The 17,370-nt window shown below is 40.1% G+C and overlaps 2 protein-coding genes across 2 annotated transcripts; both read right to left on the bottom strand.

The window, feature by feature from the left end:
• Positions 1-4,850: 4,850 nt before the first annotated feature.
• Positions 4,851-6,995, bottom strand: LOC135171613 (uncharacterized). Its single transcript, XM_064138244.1, has 2 exons — positions 6,854-6,995; positions 4,851-6,771 (listed from the first exon to the last, which is right to left on the bottom strand). The coding sequence occupies exon 2, from the start codon at positions 5,613-5,615 to the stop codon at positions 4,860-4,862; it is 756 nt and encodes a 251-aa protein (XP_063994314.1). The 5' UTR covers positions 5,616-6,771; positions 6,854-6,995; the 3' UTR covers positions 4,851-4,859.
• On the bottom strand, positions 6,788-17,252 carry LOC135171604 (odorant receptor 13a-like). The gene is made up of 7 exons (XM_064138235.1): positions 17,140-17,252; positions 16,785-17,063; positions 14,638-14,788; positions 11,310-11,639; positions 11,154-11,253; positions 9,659-9,931; positions 6,788-7,350 (listed from the first exon to the last, which is right to left on the bottom strand). The coding sequence occupies exons 1-7, from the start codon at positions 17,207-17,209 to the stop codon at positions 7,297-7,299; spliced, it is 1,257 nt and encodes a 418-aa protein (XP_063994305.1). The 5' UTR covers positions 17,210-17,252; the 3' UTR covers positions 6,788-7,296.
• Between the last annotated feature and the right edge of the window lie 118 nt (positions 17,253-17,370).

The raw sequence follows: 17,370 nt of genomic DNA, 5'->3' as shown, positions 1-17,370 counted from the left end.
TGGAAATCACTTTCCGGAATCGATCTGTTTCTTTCGGGCCTCCCATATTATAATTCGCGATAGAGTCGATATAGTGCGTGGTAGTCTATTTAATCATAATAAATGGCTAAACGGTCGGAAGTATACAGGGATACTGCATCCTTCAATCGAAAGTAGGAGTGTTTCTTACATTTTAAGAGGACTAATTAATCAGTTGCCGTGGTTGTGGACATTCTCAAAAACTTATCCAAAAACATTGTGCATTAATTATAAGCGAGTGGGTGAACGTGGCATGAATAAGAAGTATTCATGATAGGATCAGAGGCCATTCTGATTCTGGTGAAGAAAGACGATTGTGTCACCGACGGATCCACACATCCCCAATACATAAGGGATAGTATACATTTACACACTTGAACTGTGAGTCTCATAAAAATAATTATATTCTTCTCCAATTCCAAATTAATGGGCTAATCAACTCTCTAAGAACCTATTCGGGGATAAATATTTTACCGTTAATACTTTCTTGTCAAATAAAATTTACATAAAATTCTAGATAAGAATAAATTATTGTTAATTGTAATTCAAAAAGGTTCGTAATAGAGAATATCATTTTTGAGAATAAAATTTACTCGGAATCATTTGATTATTCCTAATTCCTTTATTCCCCTTTTCATTTAGATTAACAACATAATTAAGGTAAGAACGAAAAAACTAAACCTAGCGTCGTCCAAACAAAATCTCAAATATAAAAATACTTAGCTTCATTCCATATTTTCAATTTAGCTATTCCATATTTTTATATCAAAATTTCTAGTTCTTGTTTTCCGCAAATAACTCAATTACATAACAGTTGTCCTCCGACGCTGACAACGTCTCCGGACATAACAATGTAATCATCGAGAACGACACCCGAAGTATAATTGAAAGATCGGTCGTCATCCGTCTTCGGCGGGCTCGACCGATCAGAATTATACGAGCGTCTTGTTCGAATATGATTACACCCACACCCTCCCAACAAATTATAACCTGTAATCATCTTCAAATGAGGATAATTTCAAATCTCCAAAATATGACTCAACACAGGATGGCGCTACGGACAGTGGCGGGTAGGAATTTTGAATTCAAATCTCTAAAACGTTGAGAAGTTTACCTCATCCGAGGCTAACGACGTATGTAATCATCTTCGAGCGAGACGCTCGTATAATTCTGATCTTTCAATGTTTCTGCTATGATGGTGGCGACAATACTGTCTGGATGAAAAATTATGGAAGTAGAAAATGAATTTTGATATGTCTCAGGCTCGAGAAAAGCAATAATCTTGCTAATAAAGAATTTGTACTAAGTTGAAAAATGATTATTACAGGTGACGATATAGCAATTGGGGGAAAGAATCTGTGGGGGTTCGTGTGCTGGGATTATATTATTACTCGGTGTCGTATTTAAAGATTGGCTTATTAGCTAGATATGTTTATATCGGAGAAATATATTAGACTGACTATTTGTCGGGTAGTGTGTCAGTTTATATACCTTCGTTTATCGAAGGTTCGAGAATTGTCCTAACATTCGGTAAGGTACAAGGACAAGTGATATTTGTCTCGAATTCCGGCTTTGGAATATTCGAGACCCAACTGATGAGACTACTTTATTTTGGCTCGCGCCACAAGTACTCCCCTTCTGTGAAAAAAAAAGGAAAACAAAATAAATTCAAAGGAAAATCAATAATATCGATTTGTCGAGAACAGCTGATGTCGTTTAGCGAATCTGACACGCTTTTGAATTGATGACGTCGATGAATCGGTGTCAGATGGGCGATACGATGACGAACGTTGTGATGTTCCCGGTTGTGGTGATTCCGGTGGAGGTGATGCGGTCGGCGTTATGTTGCTGTCGTCGGAATCGTCGTTAGCTTCATCGTCGTTGTTCTGTTCGTCCTCTGGGAGCGAGAAAACGGGTTTTAGACGGTCGATGGAGACAACGGTATTTTCGCCTCTAATTCGTACGACGAAATGTTTATCGTGTCTCGATATTACTTGGTGAGGCCCCTCGTATGGGGACGTGAAAGCATGATGAGGAGCGTCGCGACGAACGAGGACATGTGAGCAGTTTGCGAGCTCCTTGAAGACAAAAATTTTCCTCTGACCATGACGTGCGACGTGTTGAGGAGCGAGGTCGGCGAAGTGGGTTTTCAGACGATCAGCGATATGGGCAGGTGGTAGCCCGCGAGGTGGTGAAGGAGCGAGGAATTCTCCCGGTAGCCGGAGTGGTTCACTGAAGACAAGGTCGGCAGGAGTTGCGCCGAGGTCTTCTTTCCAGGCGGCGCGAATTCCGAGGAGGACGATACGCAGCATGTCCACCCACGAATCGCTTTCGTGACATCGGATGGCGTCCTTTAGATGACGGTGCAGACGTTTCACCATTCCATTTGATTTAGGATGGAACGTGGTGGTGTGAATATGTCTGCTACCGAGAAGGCATGCGAGAGCGTTGAACAGCTGGCTCTCAAACTGTGTCCTCTGGTCGGTTGTAATTCTAAGCGGCACTCCGTAGCGGCGGATCCATCCGGAAAAGAGCGTTCGTGCGACACACTCGGCTCCGGTGTTTTCAATAGGGAACGCCTCTGGAAACCTCGTGAAACGGTCTATGATGGTCAGGCAACTGTGATACCCTCTGGATGGGACATACGGTCCAACGATGTCCACGTGTATGTGCTCGAAACGCCGAGTGCGTCCTGGAAAATCTTGAATAGGAGATGAGACATGACGGGATACCTTATTTCGCTGGCATGCGATGCACGCGCGGGCCCATAGACGGCAGTCACGGTTGATGTCAGGCCAGACGTAGCGCTGCGTTACCAGTTTTGTTGAGGCTCGTGCCCCAGGATGGCTAACACTGTGAAGCGCGTCGAAAATTCTTCTTCTCAACAGCACAGGGACGAAAGGGCGTTGTGATGTTGGCCCTGAAGACGTTGTTGGAGCTCTTTGTCAGCGAGTTGAGCCTCGGCAAGCTCGTTCGTGGAGACGGCAGCAGAGATTGCCCCAATACGAGACAGCGCATCGGCGACAACGTTGTCTTTACCGGCCACGTGCTGGATGTCGGTCGTGAATTGGCTGATAAAATCCAGGCGGTGGAACTGCCACGGCGTAGCTCTATCGGGATCCTGGGCGAAGGCGTGAAGCAGCGGCTTATGATCTGTCAAGATCGTGACGTGTCTCGCTTCAAAGATGTAGCGGAACTTCCGCACGGCGGCGTAAATTGCGTGGAGCTCTCGATCATAAGGGCAGTGTTTTCTCAGCGCGGGTTGCAGTTTTCGGCTGTAAAATGCCAGTGGTTCCCAGTGCTGTCCTCGTCGTTGCTGCAGTACTGCTCCGATGGCGTATTCGGAAGCATCGGCGAAGCTGGCCCACGGGAGTGACGTGTCCGGGTAAACTAGCAACGTTGCTTTTCGGAGCTCCTCCTTGCAAGCAGCGAAAGCGGCATTTCCCTCAGGTGTCCAGGTGACGGGATGTGAGCCTTTGACGTTAGCACCCTGAGTGTATTCATGGAGAGGAGCCAGAAAACTTGCGGTATCTTTAAGAAATTTGCGATAAAAATTGATCATGCCTAGGAACTCACGCAATTTACAAATGGATGTTGGCCGGGGAAAATTGACGATCGCTTCTACTTTCGACGGAAGCGGTAAGATGCCCTGCGCCGAGATGCGATGGCCGAGAAAATCCACTTCCGGTTGACCAAAACGACACTTGGCGGTGTTAATTACAACACCGTATCTCGAAAGCCGTTGGAAGAGAGTGTGGAGGTGTTTGCGATGTTCCTCGATGTCATTGGAAGCAATTAAGATGTCGTCAATATACGGGAAGGCAAAATCGTCCAGGCCTCGGATGACCTCGTCGATAAATCGTTGAAATGTTTGTGCAGCATTTCGAAGCCCGAAAGTCATAAACGGGAATTCAAAACGGCCAAACGGTGTGATGATTGCTGTCTTGTTTACATCGTCAGTGGCCACAGGTATTTGATTAAAGGCGCGTACGAGGTCAATGGTCGAGAAAATTGTTTTCCCAGCGAGATTAGCTGTGAAATCCTCTAGAACCCGAACGGGATATCGATCCGGAATTGTTCGTGCGTTCAATTGTCTATAATTTCCACACGGTCGTCATTCGCCTGACTTTTTGGGTACTAAATGGAGCGGAGATGACCAGGGGCTCTTCGAACGTTGAGGTATTCCCAGTTGCATCATTTTTTCGAACTCCACCTTGGCGATTTTGAGTTTGTCGGGAGCGAGGCGCCGTGATTTGCTGGATACTGGAGGTCCGGGTGTGGTGGCAATGTGGTGAAGGGTCGAATGTTTGGTTGGAAGACATATTCTTTCCGGTTTCGTTAAATTCGGAAACTTCCCGAGGAGGTCCGACCATGAAGGATCGACGGGCGTAACCTTAATCTCTGAGACGATGTTAGATAGCGACACTCTGCATGAGGTCGTCAATCCAGTTGTCGAGTCGATAAGGCAGCCGTTTTTCAGGTCGGGCAAAACGCCAAAATGCGCCAAAAAATCGGCACCGATGATTGGTTTGGTCGTGTCCGCCTACGAAGCGCCATGTGAAATCCCTCCTAAGACCGAGGTTGAGCGATAGGGTAATACAGCCATACGTGTTGATTGTGGAGCCGTTAGCTGCAATAAGCGTATAGTTAGCTTGTTTATTTGTTCCTGGAGCGAGAGATTTCGGATATGTACACAGGTCGGCGCCGGTATCCACCAAGTATTGAGCTTGGGTGGCGCGATCCCTAACGAAGAGGCGGCTTGATTTGAAAGAAGGGACGTTAACCGCCGCTAACGACCCGCGGGAGCGTTTCCCTACCACGAGCAAGGTGTTTTGCAACGTTTAGCTCTGTCGTGGTACTTTCGATGATACCAGCATAGGCTGTTGTGCGGGTGCTGGTGAGGCTGCTCGAGAACGTGATCGCGGGCGGGACACGTCACGTGAGTGGGGGTGACAACGTCCGACGCTTTGCCCCTTTAGGGGCGATGTTAGCTCGCTGATTGTGGCCTCGAGTCGAGAAAATCGTGTTTCGAGAGCTGAAGGCAGTGGATCCTGGACGGCATTAACGTGGGGTGCCGGTAGTGCGATCTCGTGCAGTTTGTTAGCGAGTGTTGCAAGTCTGTCTATTGCCATATCCGCTTGTGATGCTAGGATTGACTGCGTCGTCGTTGGCAGTCGACTAAGCCACTTGGTGCGTAAAATGTTGTCAGGAACCGTGTCATCGAGGCTCCTGAAATGACGCAAAAATTGCGAGGGCTTTCTGTCCCCTAATACCTCTCGGTCGAGCAGCTGCTGGAGTCGTGCATCTCGGGAGAGCGTGAGGCGTTCGACTAGCGCCTCCTTCAAACGTGTGTACGGTGTCTCAGCAGGCACATTTAGGAGGATATCCTGCACCTCTGCAGCGGTCCTGGGGTCAAGATGCGATGAGGCATAGTAATACCTCGTTACTTCATCGTTTATTCCGGAGAGATGAAACTGTCCCTCGAGCTGCGCGAACCACAACGCTGGACGCTCAGCGTTGAAGACGGGACATCGTATCGCGACGCGTTGGAGTGGGACTCCACTGTCAGCTTCGCGCCTCCCGGCATTACCAGGCATTTTGTTTCTTCAACAATTGTTAAGGTCTATGGAAAAATATTCAGTGCAGCACGACGTCCTTGGGTGCTCGGCAATGCACCGAAAAATTCACTAAACTCTAACCGAGCGTGTGAACGATACAACACGTTAGCGTACGCGGCACGCAAACCACTCACAAAGTGCACAATCGTAATGCACTCGAAGCTTCGAGGAATAGTTGCGACGTTACCGTAATAAATTAATTATTAATGTAAACGCGGTCAAAACTATTCACATTATCACGTCGTCACCAGTTGTGGGGGTTCGTGTGCTGGGATTATATTATTACTCGGTGTCGTATTTAAAGATTGGTTTATTAGCTAGATATGTTTACATCGGAGAAATATATTAGACTGACTATTTGTCGGGTAGTGTGTCAGTTTATATACCTTCGTTTATCGAAGGTTCGAGAATTGTCCTAACATTCGGTAAGGTACAAGGACAAGTGATATTTGTCTCGAATTCCGGCTTTGGAATATTCGAGACCCAACTGATGAGACTACTTTATTTTGGCTCGCGCCACAAATCTATAAAGTAATTTCACGCGCAGAGTTTACCGTTAATAAAGAGGTTAGAACGATTCCTTATAGGTGCAGGGAATTGAGAATTATTTTAATAAGACGATGTAAATTCTGAAAGAGAAAATGTGCTGAAAGATAAAATGTACAATATTCCGAAAACATTCAAAAGAATTTTATAGGTTTATTATACTCTAAAAGATGCGCCTGAAATTTTCAAGTTTTTTATGCATTTAATAGGGAATTTGCTCGAGGTAGAAATTTAGGTTGTGCTACAAAAAGGGAACGGAAAAATACTAAATAATAAATCTATTTCGGGTGTTTGTCACGCAATAAAATCATTTCAAGCATTCAAACCTCCGTTTCTTGATGTCAGTGTTAGGGGTAATTTTCTCCTGAACGGATGGTAGTGCAATTTCTTCTTTTCCATCCTTATGTCGATTTTCATTTATTTTGCAAAACACTAAGATTGACAGCAAACAAAATATATAATGCAATTTTAACGACGAACAATAGCCACATTGACATATTCCAGAGAAATAGAGCGGAACATCACCAATGTCACATGCAATATTTCATTCCATTGATAATGCCTGAATTACACAGCTGACAAACTTGATCTGCAAGTGTATAAAATGCAGAAATTAATTTTCGTCCGCTGGACTTAGGTAATTGCTAAGACATAAATTATCCCCGTATTACCATTGACTTGAGGAGCGCCGTCAGTCATCCAATGTAGGGGATATTCGATGTGGATATAATATAAAAGGTATTGATGACAGGTATGGAGTGGTATCGGAATGTACTTGGATTGTATCATATGGTTTTGAGTTGCGCCATGGGCTAGGAGTTGTCTGGATCTGTGAGTTTTATCGATTTTGGATTTTGATGAGCGTGAGGTGAATGGAGGGTTCCGTGAGCTTATCACAATATTGCCGCAACATATACCTTTATTATCACAAACTTGTTCTTCGATGCTGTGCGCTTTTCATCAGGATGATGACCTGTATCCGTCTGCTTTCTATTAAGTAATCTTTGAACCAAATCACTGACTTACTGATGTTATTCTAATAATTTTTCATCATTATTTACATTTTCAAATGATTTTTATGACAATGTAAACTCATTTCCATTGAATACATTGATTATGGATTAGCTTTACTTATGAGGGCCATAGCTGAATAGGATTTGACCAGTACCTGTATACCAATAAGAAAAGAGTGAATATTTAGATAGTGGCGTAGAAAAAAATACAAGATGAAGATGCCTGTAACTGGAGACTACTATTTCTAATTTAGAAAGGTGAAATATAAAAGTAAAGAAAGGTGAAAATATTGTCAATATAGGCAATACAACCAATACAAAATTTCCTGCTGTATTTTCTCAGTATCGCTCAATAATTCTATCTGACCGGGGAAGTGAGTGATGCAAATAATAAAGGTAAATGTGATATGTGCATGGACAGGGTGCCTCATAATAATGTGTGAAAAATATTGGCTTACTACCAATATAATTTCAGATTTTACAAAAACGCAAACATATCTTCGTGGTTTTTTCCAGATTGAATATCTCAATTTATTGTAAGTTTGAATTATGAGGCCTTCGCAGCCATGCTCAATGGTATAATTGGTTTCCGGATGAATGCCGCATTTGATTTCAGCATTGCGCCGATCTGTTGTAAACATTGCGGTTTTCATCTTCCGCGCAGGTCATTCTGTCCTGGTTGGTGGTATGAATGAGAATTAGCTTGAAAACATCCTCTGTTGAGGAGGTGCCGGGGGTCGAAGGAGCGTTGGGATCGACCTTGGAGTGTTCTCGGAGAGTCAATTCCGAAAACGATAATCTTGAACGGTTATTTGCATAACTGCAGATTGATGATCTTCAGAGGTAGGAGCAACGATGTTGAGCATCAATGTCCTGACTTTTGCGAAATGCACGTGATAAGGTAAGGATGTTCCGTCGACTTACGTCAGTGTGCCTCGGTACCTTATGGTGGCCAAATCATTCAAAATGACACCTCTCTTCCAAGAGTCCCAATATCCACAAAAGATCTTGAAAATATATTGAATTTTGTGTGTTCCGTTATGAAGTATTGTCATTGTTATTACAATCATGGAAACCAAACCATTGAAAATGGCACATCGCCGAGTCCTGAATGCCATTACACGGAAAGAAATTTTGGAGAACAAATTAGAACTCTAGAAAACGAAACGTGGACTGAAACGACAATCGACCACTTTTTAGGTCGCTTTGTTGAAAAAATTAGACTTAGGAGACTATTTTTCAAGAAAAGTACCCTTCATTCCTCGTTGCACCCCCTGGAGAGCTAATTTTTATCTACAAATTCTTTCCGTGTAGATATTTTTGACAATAATAGACCGTTTATGGTTTTGGAAAATGAACCATTGAGGGGCAGTTTTCACAGATGTGAGGTCCTACATATCTGCCTACTATTGTAGGCAAGGGTAGGCAGCTCGCTGGCGGATCTGGATTTCTCCAACTCTCACCCCGCGAGTAGTAGCAGCACAATTTTGCGCATGGCCCATCGTTAACCGGCAGCCGCATAACAAAGAGTTCTCAAATCCCAGTTCCACTCGCAGGAAGTTGTCCTTATATACCTTCTTCAGGGGTAGTGGGGATGATCAAGTCGGGTCGATTCAGCCCATCAAATTGGTTAATTAATCAACTGGTGTATTAAGAATCTGGAAGGCAGGACTTGTAAATAGGATTCACTTGACATCATCTGTCGCTGTTGATGTTCCTCCGATATTTCTTGGCGTCTCAGCATTCTCGGGATTTCCCGTCGAAATATCCTTAGATTCTGACCGACATTGTGCCTTCGTCATAATGCATTGAACCCAGTGTCCTTGCAATGTTCAGCCAGGACAGGTTGTGGTGAGTAGCTGTATTCCAAACACCGTTTATCTTCCGCAATCCGTCTATTAATCTTTGTTTCGTCGTCTCCAATATACACTTCTAGCCACCAGCAGAAAATCTCCAATATTCTTGGTATACCCGAAGGGGATTTAGAATCCATAGCAACGCAAAAATATCTGCAAGGAAGATAACTTTTGATAAAAATTATACCTTTAGAGGAGGAAACGTGGAGCAAAATAACAATCAACAACTTTTTAGGTTACGTTTTCTTGGAAAAATGAAATTTAGAGGCTCATTTTTGTGACAAAACTAACCTTCATTCCTCGTCTCCCCCTTGGAGGTCTGATTTGCACCTAAAATTTCCTTTCGTGTGGCCCTTGACTTCTCCGATTTGGTTGACAAAATCTATTTATCTGGTAATCTCGGTGATAAGCATCAAAACGATTGGGACGCTATTTATAATTTTGAGATGCGATGCCTTGAACATCATAAATTGTTGTAATCAAAGAATTTCAAAGAATTCTTCGGTTTTATAAATATTGAAATCTTATGTTGATTAGTTTCTCCATTTTGTTATGAGGCACTCTGTGATAAGTGAAATAACAACCATCATATTTGAATCTTATTTACATTTTTCAATGTGACCAATGAAAGATAAAAAAGTCCGTAGGCATTGACAACAAGTGTATTCCGACACATGAAGAAGAAAATTTTTAAATTGGTTTGAAAATTTGGATCTTGTTCATACCAAATACATGTATAAACCGCTGTACTGGTACGGCTACTTTCTCTAATTATGCCATCTCCTCCCCAACAGTAGGCCGACAATTGGAATAGGCAGCTGATGGTAACCGCTATGATGAATAGTGCAGAACCAGGTTCCTCGAAGGTGACTGTTTTTGTCTGAATGATGCATCAGTCTATTAATAACGTATCTTTTTCAAATATTGGTGAAGAACTGATAAAATAAATCATTGCATGAGAACGAAGTGCAGTTGCTTTTAACAAGGCTGGATTTCAATAACGCCAGATAAATTTTAAAATTGAAACTCACTAATTTGGAAATGCTTGTTTGTAAATATTGACAAATCAAGCTATTCACAAAGGGATTAATTTATTTCAGTGGAACAGTTACTTTTCACGAAAGTACGAGGATATACATTTGGTTAGTAATAGAGACCATCGGCTAACTTCATGCATAAGAACTTTGCCCTTACTAATGTCCACTTTAAGGCTTTTTTCAGCCTATTGTTAGGAGGTAAGATGTTGCTTTTCCGTCTCGACGGTGATCGGCTGTTTGTAGTATGTTAAAACTACTTTAATAGCACTGGAACTGGTACGCAGTGACAGTACACACTCTGAACGAAAACCTTTTCTCAGACTGAACGTATCGTGCAGTGCGTCCAGTTCGAAAACACTTGTTCAAGGATTTTATGTGAATCATCGTAACTTTAAGATGGACAAGATAAAAACTATTTAATGAAGATTAAAACAAACAAAAAAATAGAAACATGAATGGCTCAGTCTATGTAGATTATCAATAATACAAAACTTCAAATTACTGTAATTCTCTCATTTTGATAGTTCACGATCTTGAAGTTGAAGCCTCCAATTTAATTTAAATTAGAAATGAATCATAAGCTAAAAATATAAAAATCACTTTGTTTTTAAAATACAAAATAATTTTTGTTACATAAGTCTTAAAAATATCGCTGATTTTTGTCTTTCTAATGGGCAGGTTCGCCATACATTGGTCATTTCCGAGGCGGGCAAATTCAAGTACGGTATGCGAATCTTGCAGTCAGTCTCGTACGTAATAAATGCTAATATCCGTTCCAGATAGCTCACGTTATGGAGAATGTTTAAAATAGAATAGCAGTTGATCTCGGAAATTTTTCTTTTCCACAAATATATTCAACATCAAAATTGAGCAAGTGAATTATCAAAAATTACCAGCTTAATTTCATGTTAACCATCTAAAAAGAATAGTCCATGATAGTAATCCCATTAGCGCAAATTTGATGAGGAAAAATTTTCACTATGACCTAATCAGCAGATATAAAAAATTCAACCAAAAATCGTTCTCAACAATTTAATATTTTATCAGCTAATCAATATAATTTACCACAAATATGTGAATAGCAGCGAAGGATATTGTCATGAGACTTGTCATCAACTGTGGCAACAGAATAGGCCCGTAAACTTTGTTAATTATTTTCACCATTCTGTAATAGGTGATTAGTAGATTTATGTGTAGTAATTGGTCGAGCCCCGCAATTACCGTACGATATTTTGATAATGCTGAATACAACAGATGAACTCTCCAACTGAAGTCAAATCAGATTTCTGTGAATATATGGAGCCACACTCAAAGTTAAAGGTATTCGATTTTTTCGAGGTTTCTATTTTCGGAAAATCAATATCGATGGAACAGCATTGGCTCAGGCGAAAATTCAGTAACCTGAGTTGATTGGTAATGTGATACATCTGGCACAAGCAAAAACAATCATTCGATACAATCGTGGAGGCGATGAGAATTGCAAATAAACAGTCAAGTATCGATATTATCCGCAGATTCATTCCTCCGATGACATTTTTATTCATGGCGAAACTGCAAAGCCAATTATATTTAATTTTCCACGATGCGGCGTGGGAAAGTAATATCTTCCAGCAGAGTAAGAAAGTAATATTTTTCTTCACATTGCGATGAATAAAAAAAACAGTCGAATACTAGTAACGAAAGTAATTTTTTGTTTTTTGGGATATCACTAAACGGAAAGAGAAACAATACTTAAATCAAGTATATTTTATTTATTTATTCACTTTTATATATATTTTATACTTGAAATAAATATGATATATGCGTAAAATAATTGTAGAAGATACTGAAGATAAGTATATTATTCTACTTACTGCAAGTAGATTAAATTTTCAATGGTAAAATCGATGTCCAATTGATTTTCCCATCATTTAATTATTTACTATGAGTGGATCAACTAACACAGAAACGTTTATTCTTAATATGTGTCCTCAACCAGTTATAGATGATGGCTAAATTTCGAATAAAATATCACTAAAAGGATAATCCATGGAGGATTTTCCGAAATGCCTTCATGCACCATAATCTCAATAACTCATTAAACTTGTACTCTTTTTTATTTATTCACTCTTGGTCGACTACTCATGTTACAGTTAGCATCTACCAAATAACTCTGCTTCATCGATTTCTGACTGGTCTGTTACTAACTAACGCGACCTATTTCACCAAATTCACTGATCAATGAAACAAAATTAAGAGTAACGCAATTATTGTGGAATGGCGACATTCAAAACATGGGGGAGGGATCGAACGTAATAAGCGGTCAAGATTCTGCTGGTCATCACGACATAAAATCCAGTGGAGCCATCGTGCGACCTTTTTTAAAGCATTGAGGACACGGATTGAAGATAAACGGTTTGATCTAGGCACTGAAACAATAGTCTCGTGAGAAAATGATTCTGTTCTCATTGTTGTCATCGAAAATATACTTGACTATATATATTCAAGTTCGACAGTCTCCGTTAGAGGCATAGTAGATCGCGTTTAGCAGAGGGTAGGTAAGCACCTACATACAGGGTGTCGAGCAGGTAGGGGCGAACTCTAAACAGGCATGTTTTGGGGGTGATTCTGAGCAGAAAAGTCCTTTTCTACTTTTCGATCGGACTCACCCCTGCAGAGATATGGGGGTGAAAAGAACGGCCAATGGGGCGCGAGCATTGCGCGGCTCTCCGTCCGTGTGCCGCGGGTAAGCAGTGTGCGTGCTTCCCCTTCTCCTCGGGCGGACGTTCCATTCCGCTAGTGAGTAAGAGAGAGACAGGGGGAAAGATATTTCATGACAATCCTTTCAGGGGGGGGGGGGGGCGCTAGGATGATTAAAAACCGATTATTATTTACCTTAGTATTATTTATTAAAAGACAACATTCTGAAAACCGCGGGCATCCCCCTTGGCGTTCCAAAGCTAATTATTTAAATGTTAATTATCTCATTATGCAATAGCCTTACAGTGTTTTGTCAAGAGATCTTTTTTATTGTAAATTTAATTTACAACCAGAAAGGTCTCTTGACAAAATGCTGTAAAAGAGCCTATTATCGAGATAATTAATGATAAACAATCGCGGGGAAATTTCAGAGGGGATAGCTCGCGATTTTCGCGGAATCTGGAGCAATAACCGCGTTATCTTGATTATCACGTAAACAAATGGATTTACGGCCTTTTGTCACAAGACATTTTTTGCAGAGAATAAAATTATCTACAATAAATGTCTCCTGGTGGAATCCCGTAAATCCATTTGTTTATTGAATAATTGGATTTGAATTTTAAACAATAATCCGCGATTAATTATCAAATTAAGACATCTACGCGATTTTTCGATAAGATCATTAATGTTTAAAATTGCATTTCTGGCAAAAAAGCCGTCTTGACAAAATGTTGTAAACCCATTTGTTTACAAGATAATTGGCATTAATGATCTTATGGAAAAATCGCGTAGATATCTTAGTTTGAAAATTAATCGCGGATTATTGTTTAAAATTCAAATCCAATTATTCAATAAACAAATGGATTTACGGGATTCCACCAGGAGACATTTATTGTAGATAATTTTATTCTCTGCAAAAAATGTCTTGTGACAAAAGGCCGTAAATCCATTTGTTTACGTGATAATCAAGATAACGCGGTTATTGCTCCAGATTCCGCGAAAATCGCGAGCTATCCCCTCTGAAATTTCCCCGCGATTGTTTATCATTAATTATCTCGATAATAGGCTCTTTTACAGCATTTTGTCAAGAGACCTTTCTTGTTGTAAATTAAATTTACAATAAAAAAGATCTCTTGACAAAACACTGTAAGGCTATTGCATAATGAGATAATTAACATTTAAATAATTAGCTTTGGAACGCCAAGGGGGATGCCCGCGGTTTTCAGAATGTTGTCTTTTAATAAATAATACTAAGGTAAATAATAATCGGTTTTTAATCATCCTAGCGCCCCCCCCCCCCCTGAAAGGATTGTCATGAAATATCTTTCCCCCTGTCTCTCTCTTACTCACTAGCGGAATGGAACGTCCGCCCGAGGAGAAGGGGAAGCACGCACACTGCTTACCCGCGGCACACGGACGGAGAGCCGCGCAATGCTCGCGCCCCATTGGCCGTTCTTTTCACCCCCATATCTCTGCAGGGGTGAGTCCGATCGAAAAGTAGAAAAGGACTTTTCTGCTCAGAATCACCCCCAAAACATGCCTGTTTAGAGTTCGCCCCTACCTGCTCGACACCCTGTATACTCGTAGGAGCTGTAATGTACCTAGGTGGAGTCCCGTCTTATAATATTTAACCTATCATCCTCGAACCAGTCGGGTAGAAAGCGCTTTCCGCGCCTCAGTAACGAAAATAATATTTTTTTCATATATTATTGTACTTATTTCAAGTATAGAATGATATTTATTTTAAGTATATTTTTTCATGTTGCCTTCAGTCCATGGTAGCAATATCCCACATGCCAAAAACCTAGTTTTCCGCACTCGTTACGAAATATACTAGTATGCACTTATGAAATTCTAATTGTATACGTACCGTATTGCTAGATCCTCGTACGTGGTATTACTCTTTATACATTCATCCACGTAGAAAAATGGTAAACAGATAAATATCTCATATATCCATGCTAGTGTAAATATGGTAGTTACTCGTATTGCACGAGTAACAACCTTGTTTCTGTATTGAGCTGAAAATAAACTTTTATGAAACTACGTATTTAATGGTATTCACATCGTACTGTGACATCTTTATGAGGTAAGGAATTTCCACGCTCGCATCTTTTGTCCCTAAGTCTTAATGGTACGTAGATATTCATGCCTTATCAACAGTCTTAAGGTTGTTGTCACGTGGATCATATTTTCGTCATTTCCTGATGAAGTTTTTTTCATAGATAGTCCTGACATTTCCCTTTAAAAAATTCCCTAAAATATTTTTGATTCTTCGGCTCAGTCCTGAGATGTATATTTTTTTCAACATGTCGGTAAAAGCAATTTCAATGTTTTTGATTTTTTTTATCAACCACTCGACATTTTTCAATGAAAATAAAATCCAGTGAAGTGCAAGCGTCAACCAACCATTTGCCAAATTTTGGCTAAAAGCTCAACTGTCCTCGTCAATTAATCAAATTATCAGCTTAATCGACTCGTTCAACCAAATGAGAGCTCGATCGACTTAGCTCATTGGACATTTATTGAATGCAAAATTGCAATAGAACCCATTTATTCTGATTCAACTTATTATTGTTATTTGATTTCTTCCAAAAAAAGTCATTAAACTTATTCGAAAACACAACTAGTTTCTGCAACCGAATTATAACTGAGCGAAAGTCAAATAACACATAGAAAAAAATCTAATTTTGCCAATCACGTTTGTTCCGGACAACGAAATGCTAGAAATTCCTTTTTAAAACTTCTTGTCACAAGAATATATTATTATGTCCGAATTATTTCTCACTCAAACTGTAGAGAATAATTAATTTACAATGTGAAGCGCGATGTCGAAACCATCAATGCACAAATTTTCGACCTCGCGCTAAATTCTTCAGGCCACTGCGAATCGCCAAAAAGAGTCTAAGAATCCGCAATACTCACGAGATGAAGCAACGAAATTTTAATCACGTGAGCAATTGTTCCACGTCAAATTGTCAAATCACCCACCCCCACCCCATAAACCAACGCCTAATGCTAGACAATAAAAACTTCCATGAGCACCGATTAAATTCAGTCGTGGAGATATTGCGGGACGATACGTTCCTCCAATCTCTGACGGCAAGATCTTTGAAATAAATTACTTAAACCAAATTTAGGTATTAGTCCCAAGTGAAATCAGTGAGCTCGATTTCGAGTTGTATCTTGAGTGCAGACGATTGCGATTCGAAAATTGATCGATTGAGTTTACACCGGAAGTTCGAGTTGTCCAAATCACTCCAGAATTAACGGGAATTTGGGATTTTCTAGTATTTCAGAAAGACGAAATGCAAATTTTGACTTAAAAATTACGCGTACAAACCAATGAAGCTTTCGTGACTCCAAACGACTTATGGTATGAGTGGGGGTATAAATAACGTTTCGGACAAGTAAAATAAAAACGGACTCAAAAAATTGTGAATTTCAATCTAATCAAGAAGGAGAAGTTAACAAATGTCAGAATCAACGTTATCCAGTTTTGGTGTTAATAACCGCTACGAGGAAAAAGAAACTAAGTAATTTTAAGCAATATTGTAATATGAGATTTGAATTTCTGTGGCGCATGGAAAATCCCTCAAATTAATTCATCATTGAAAAGCCCTCTGCCATTGTAAAAATACAAAACAGATGATTGAAGAAGTCTTTTATTTAAAAATAAAGGCGTTGATTGCTTCAATAATATTTTCAAAAAAATAAAGAAATTGAATCATTTGACCCCCAATAGAGACGAGAAAATAAGATAAGAGTGAAGAATAAACAAATTGCTCATTGAAATTCGGTAAAACGTGGTAGAAAACATTTTATTGCATTCTATTTTTTCTGTTATCTAAAGAAAGTGTGGAAACCTGGTTGCGACAAATCCCAACAAATAACTTCAGTGGTAAAGATGAAATCATGATTTCAGGATCTTGCCATCTGAGAAATCTTTCGGACATAACAATATGGTTGGCAAAATTATATTTTTCTCACAGTGTAGACATTTAGTGAACAACTTGCCAGTCTCTTTTGAACATGGTAGCCATCTCTCCTGATTAAGTAGATTAATGATGAGCTCGATGTTGGCGCGATTCAAAATGAAATTGAGAATTTTCACCCAGCCATAAACATAGGCTAAACCAACAAGTAGAGATAACGTCGATCGGATGAAATCGTGATGCATAATGACACCTTGTCGGAGGAATCCCATGGATCGAATGGGCAGCAGAAACAAAGGAATGAGTATTGTATAAATATGATACAACCACTTTTGTGTACCATTATACGGATTCCATAAACCTGTTATCCAAAATGGAAGTGATAGTACAAAAATTTATAAAATACATTGACAATGTGGAATTATCGGCTGTCTCACCCAGAATTGTAAGTATTTTCAAGTTGTTTTCGATGTAAGATCTATCTAAAGAAAATACTTTATACGCCATTAGAAGTTCTTCTATCGGTGACACGATCACTATTAAATGACAGCTTCTTCATGTGATATTGCGATTATGAATAATCTAAATCGGTCGAATGTCTGCTATTATTCATTAATGGAGGATATTAATCATTGATATCCATTTCTGGGCAAAGCTGATGGTTTATT

This window comes from Diachasmimorpha longicaudata, chromosome 2 (genome assembly GCF_034640455.1).
Source record: "Diachasmimorpha longicaudata isolate KC_UGA_2023 chromosome 2, iyDiaLong2, whole genome shotgun sequence".
Lineage (NCBI taxonomy): Eukaryota > Metazoa > Arthropoda > Insecta > Hymenoptera > Braconidae > Diachasmimorpha > Diachasmimorpha longicaudata.
The sequence above is the reverse complement of the archived record's forward strand: the minus strand, read 5'-3'. Positions and strand labels throughout refer to the sequence as shown.

Excerpts from the sequence above, each read along its gene's own strand:
- LOC135171613 (XM_064138244.1), bottom strand. The coding sequence starts at position 5,615 with ATGCCTGGTAATGCCGGGAGGCGCGAAGCTGACAGTGGAGTCCCACTC.
- LOC135171604 (XM_064138235.1), bottom strand. The coding sequence starts at position 17,209 with ATGGCGTATAAAGTATTTTCTTTAGATAGATCTTACATCGAAAACAAC. Across the intron at positions 14,789-16,784 it reads ACCATGTTCAAAAGAGACTG|CTCAATACAGAAACAAGGTT; the intron begins GCAAGTTGTTCA and ends GTTTATTTTCAG. Across the intron at positions 11,640-14,637 it reads TACGAGGATCTAGCAATACG|TTTCGCCATGAATAAAAATG; the intron begins GTACGTATACAA and ends TTGGCTTTGCAG.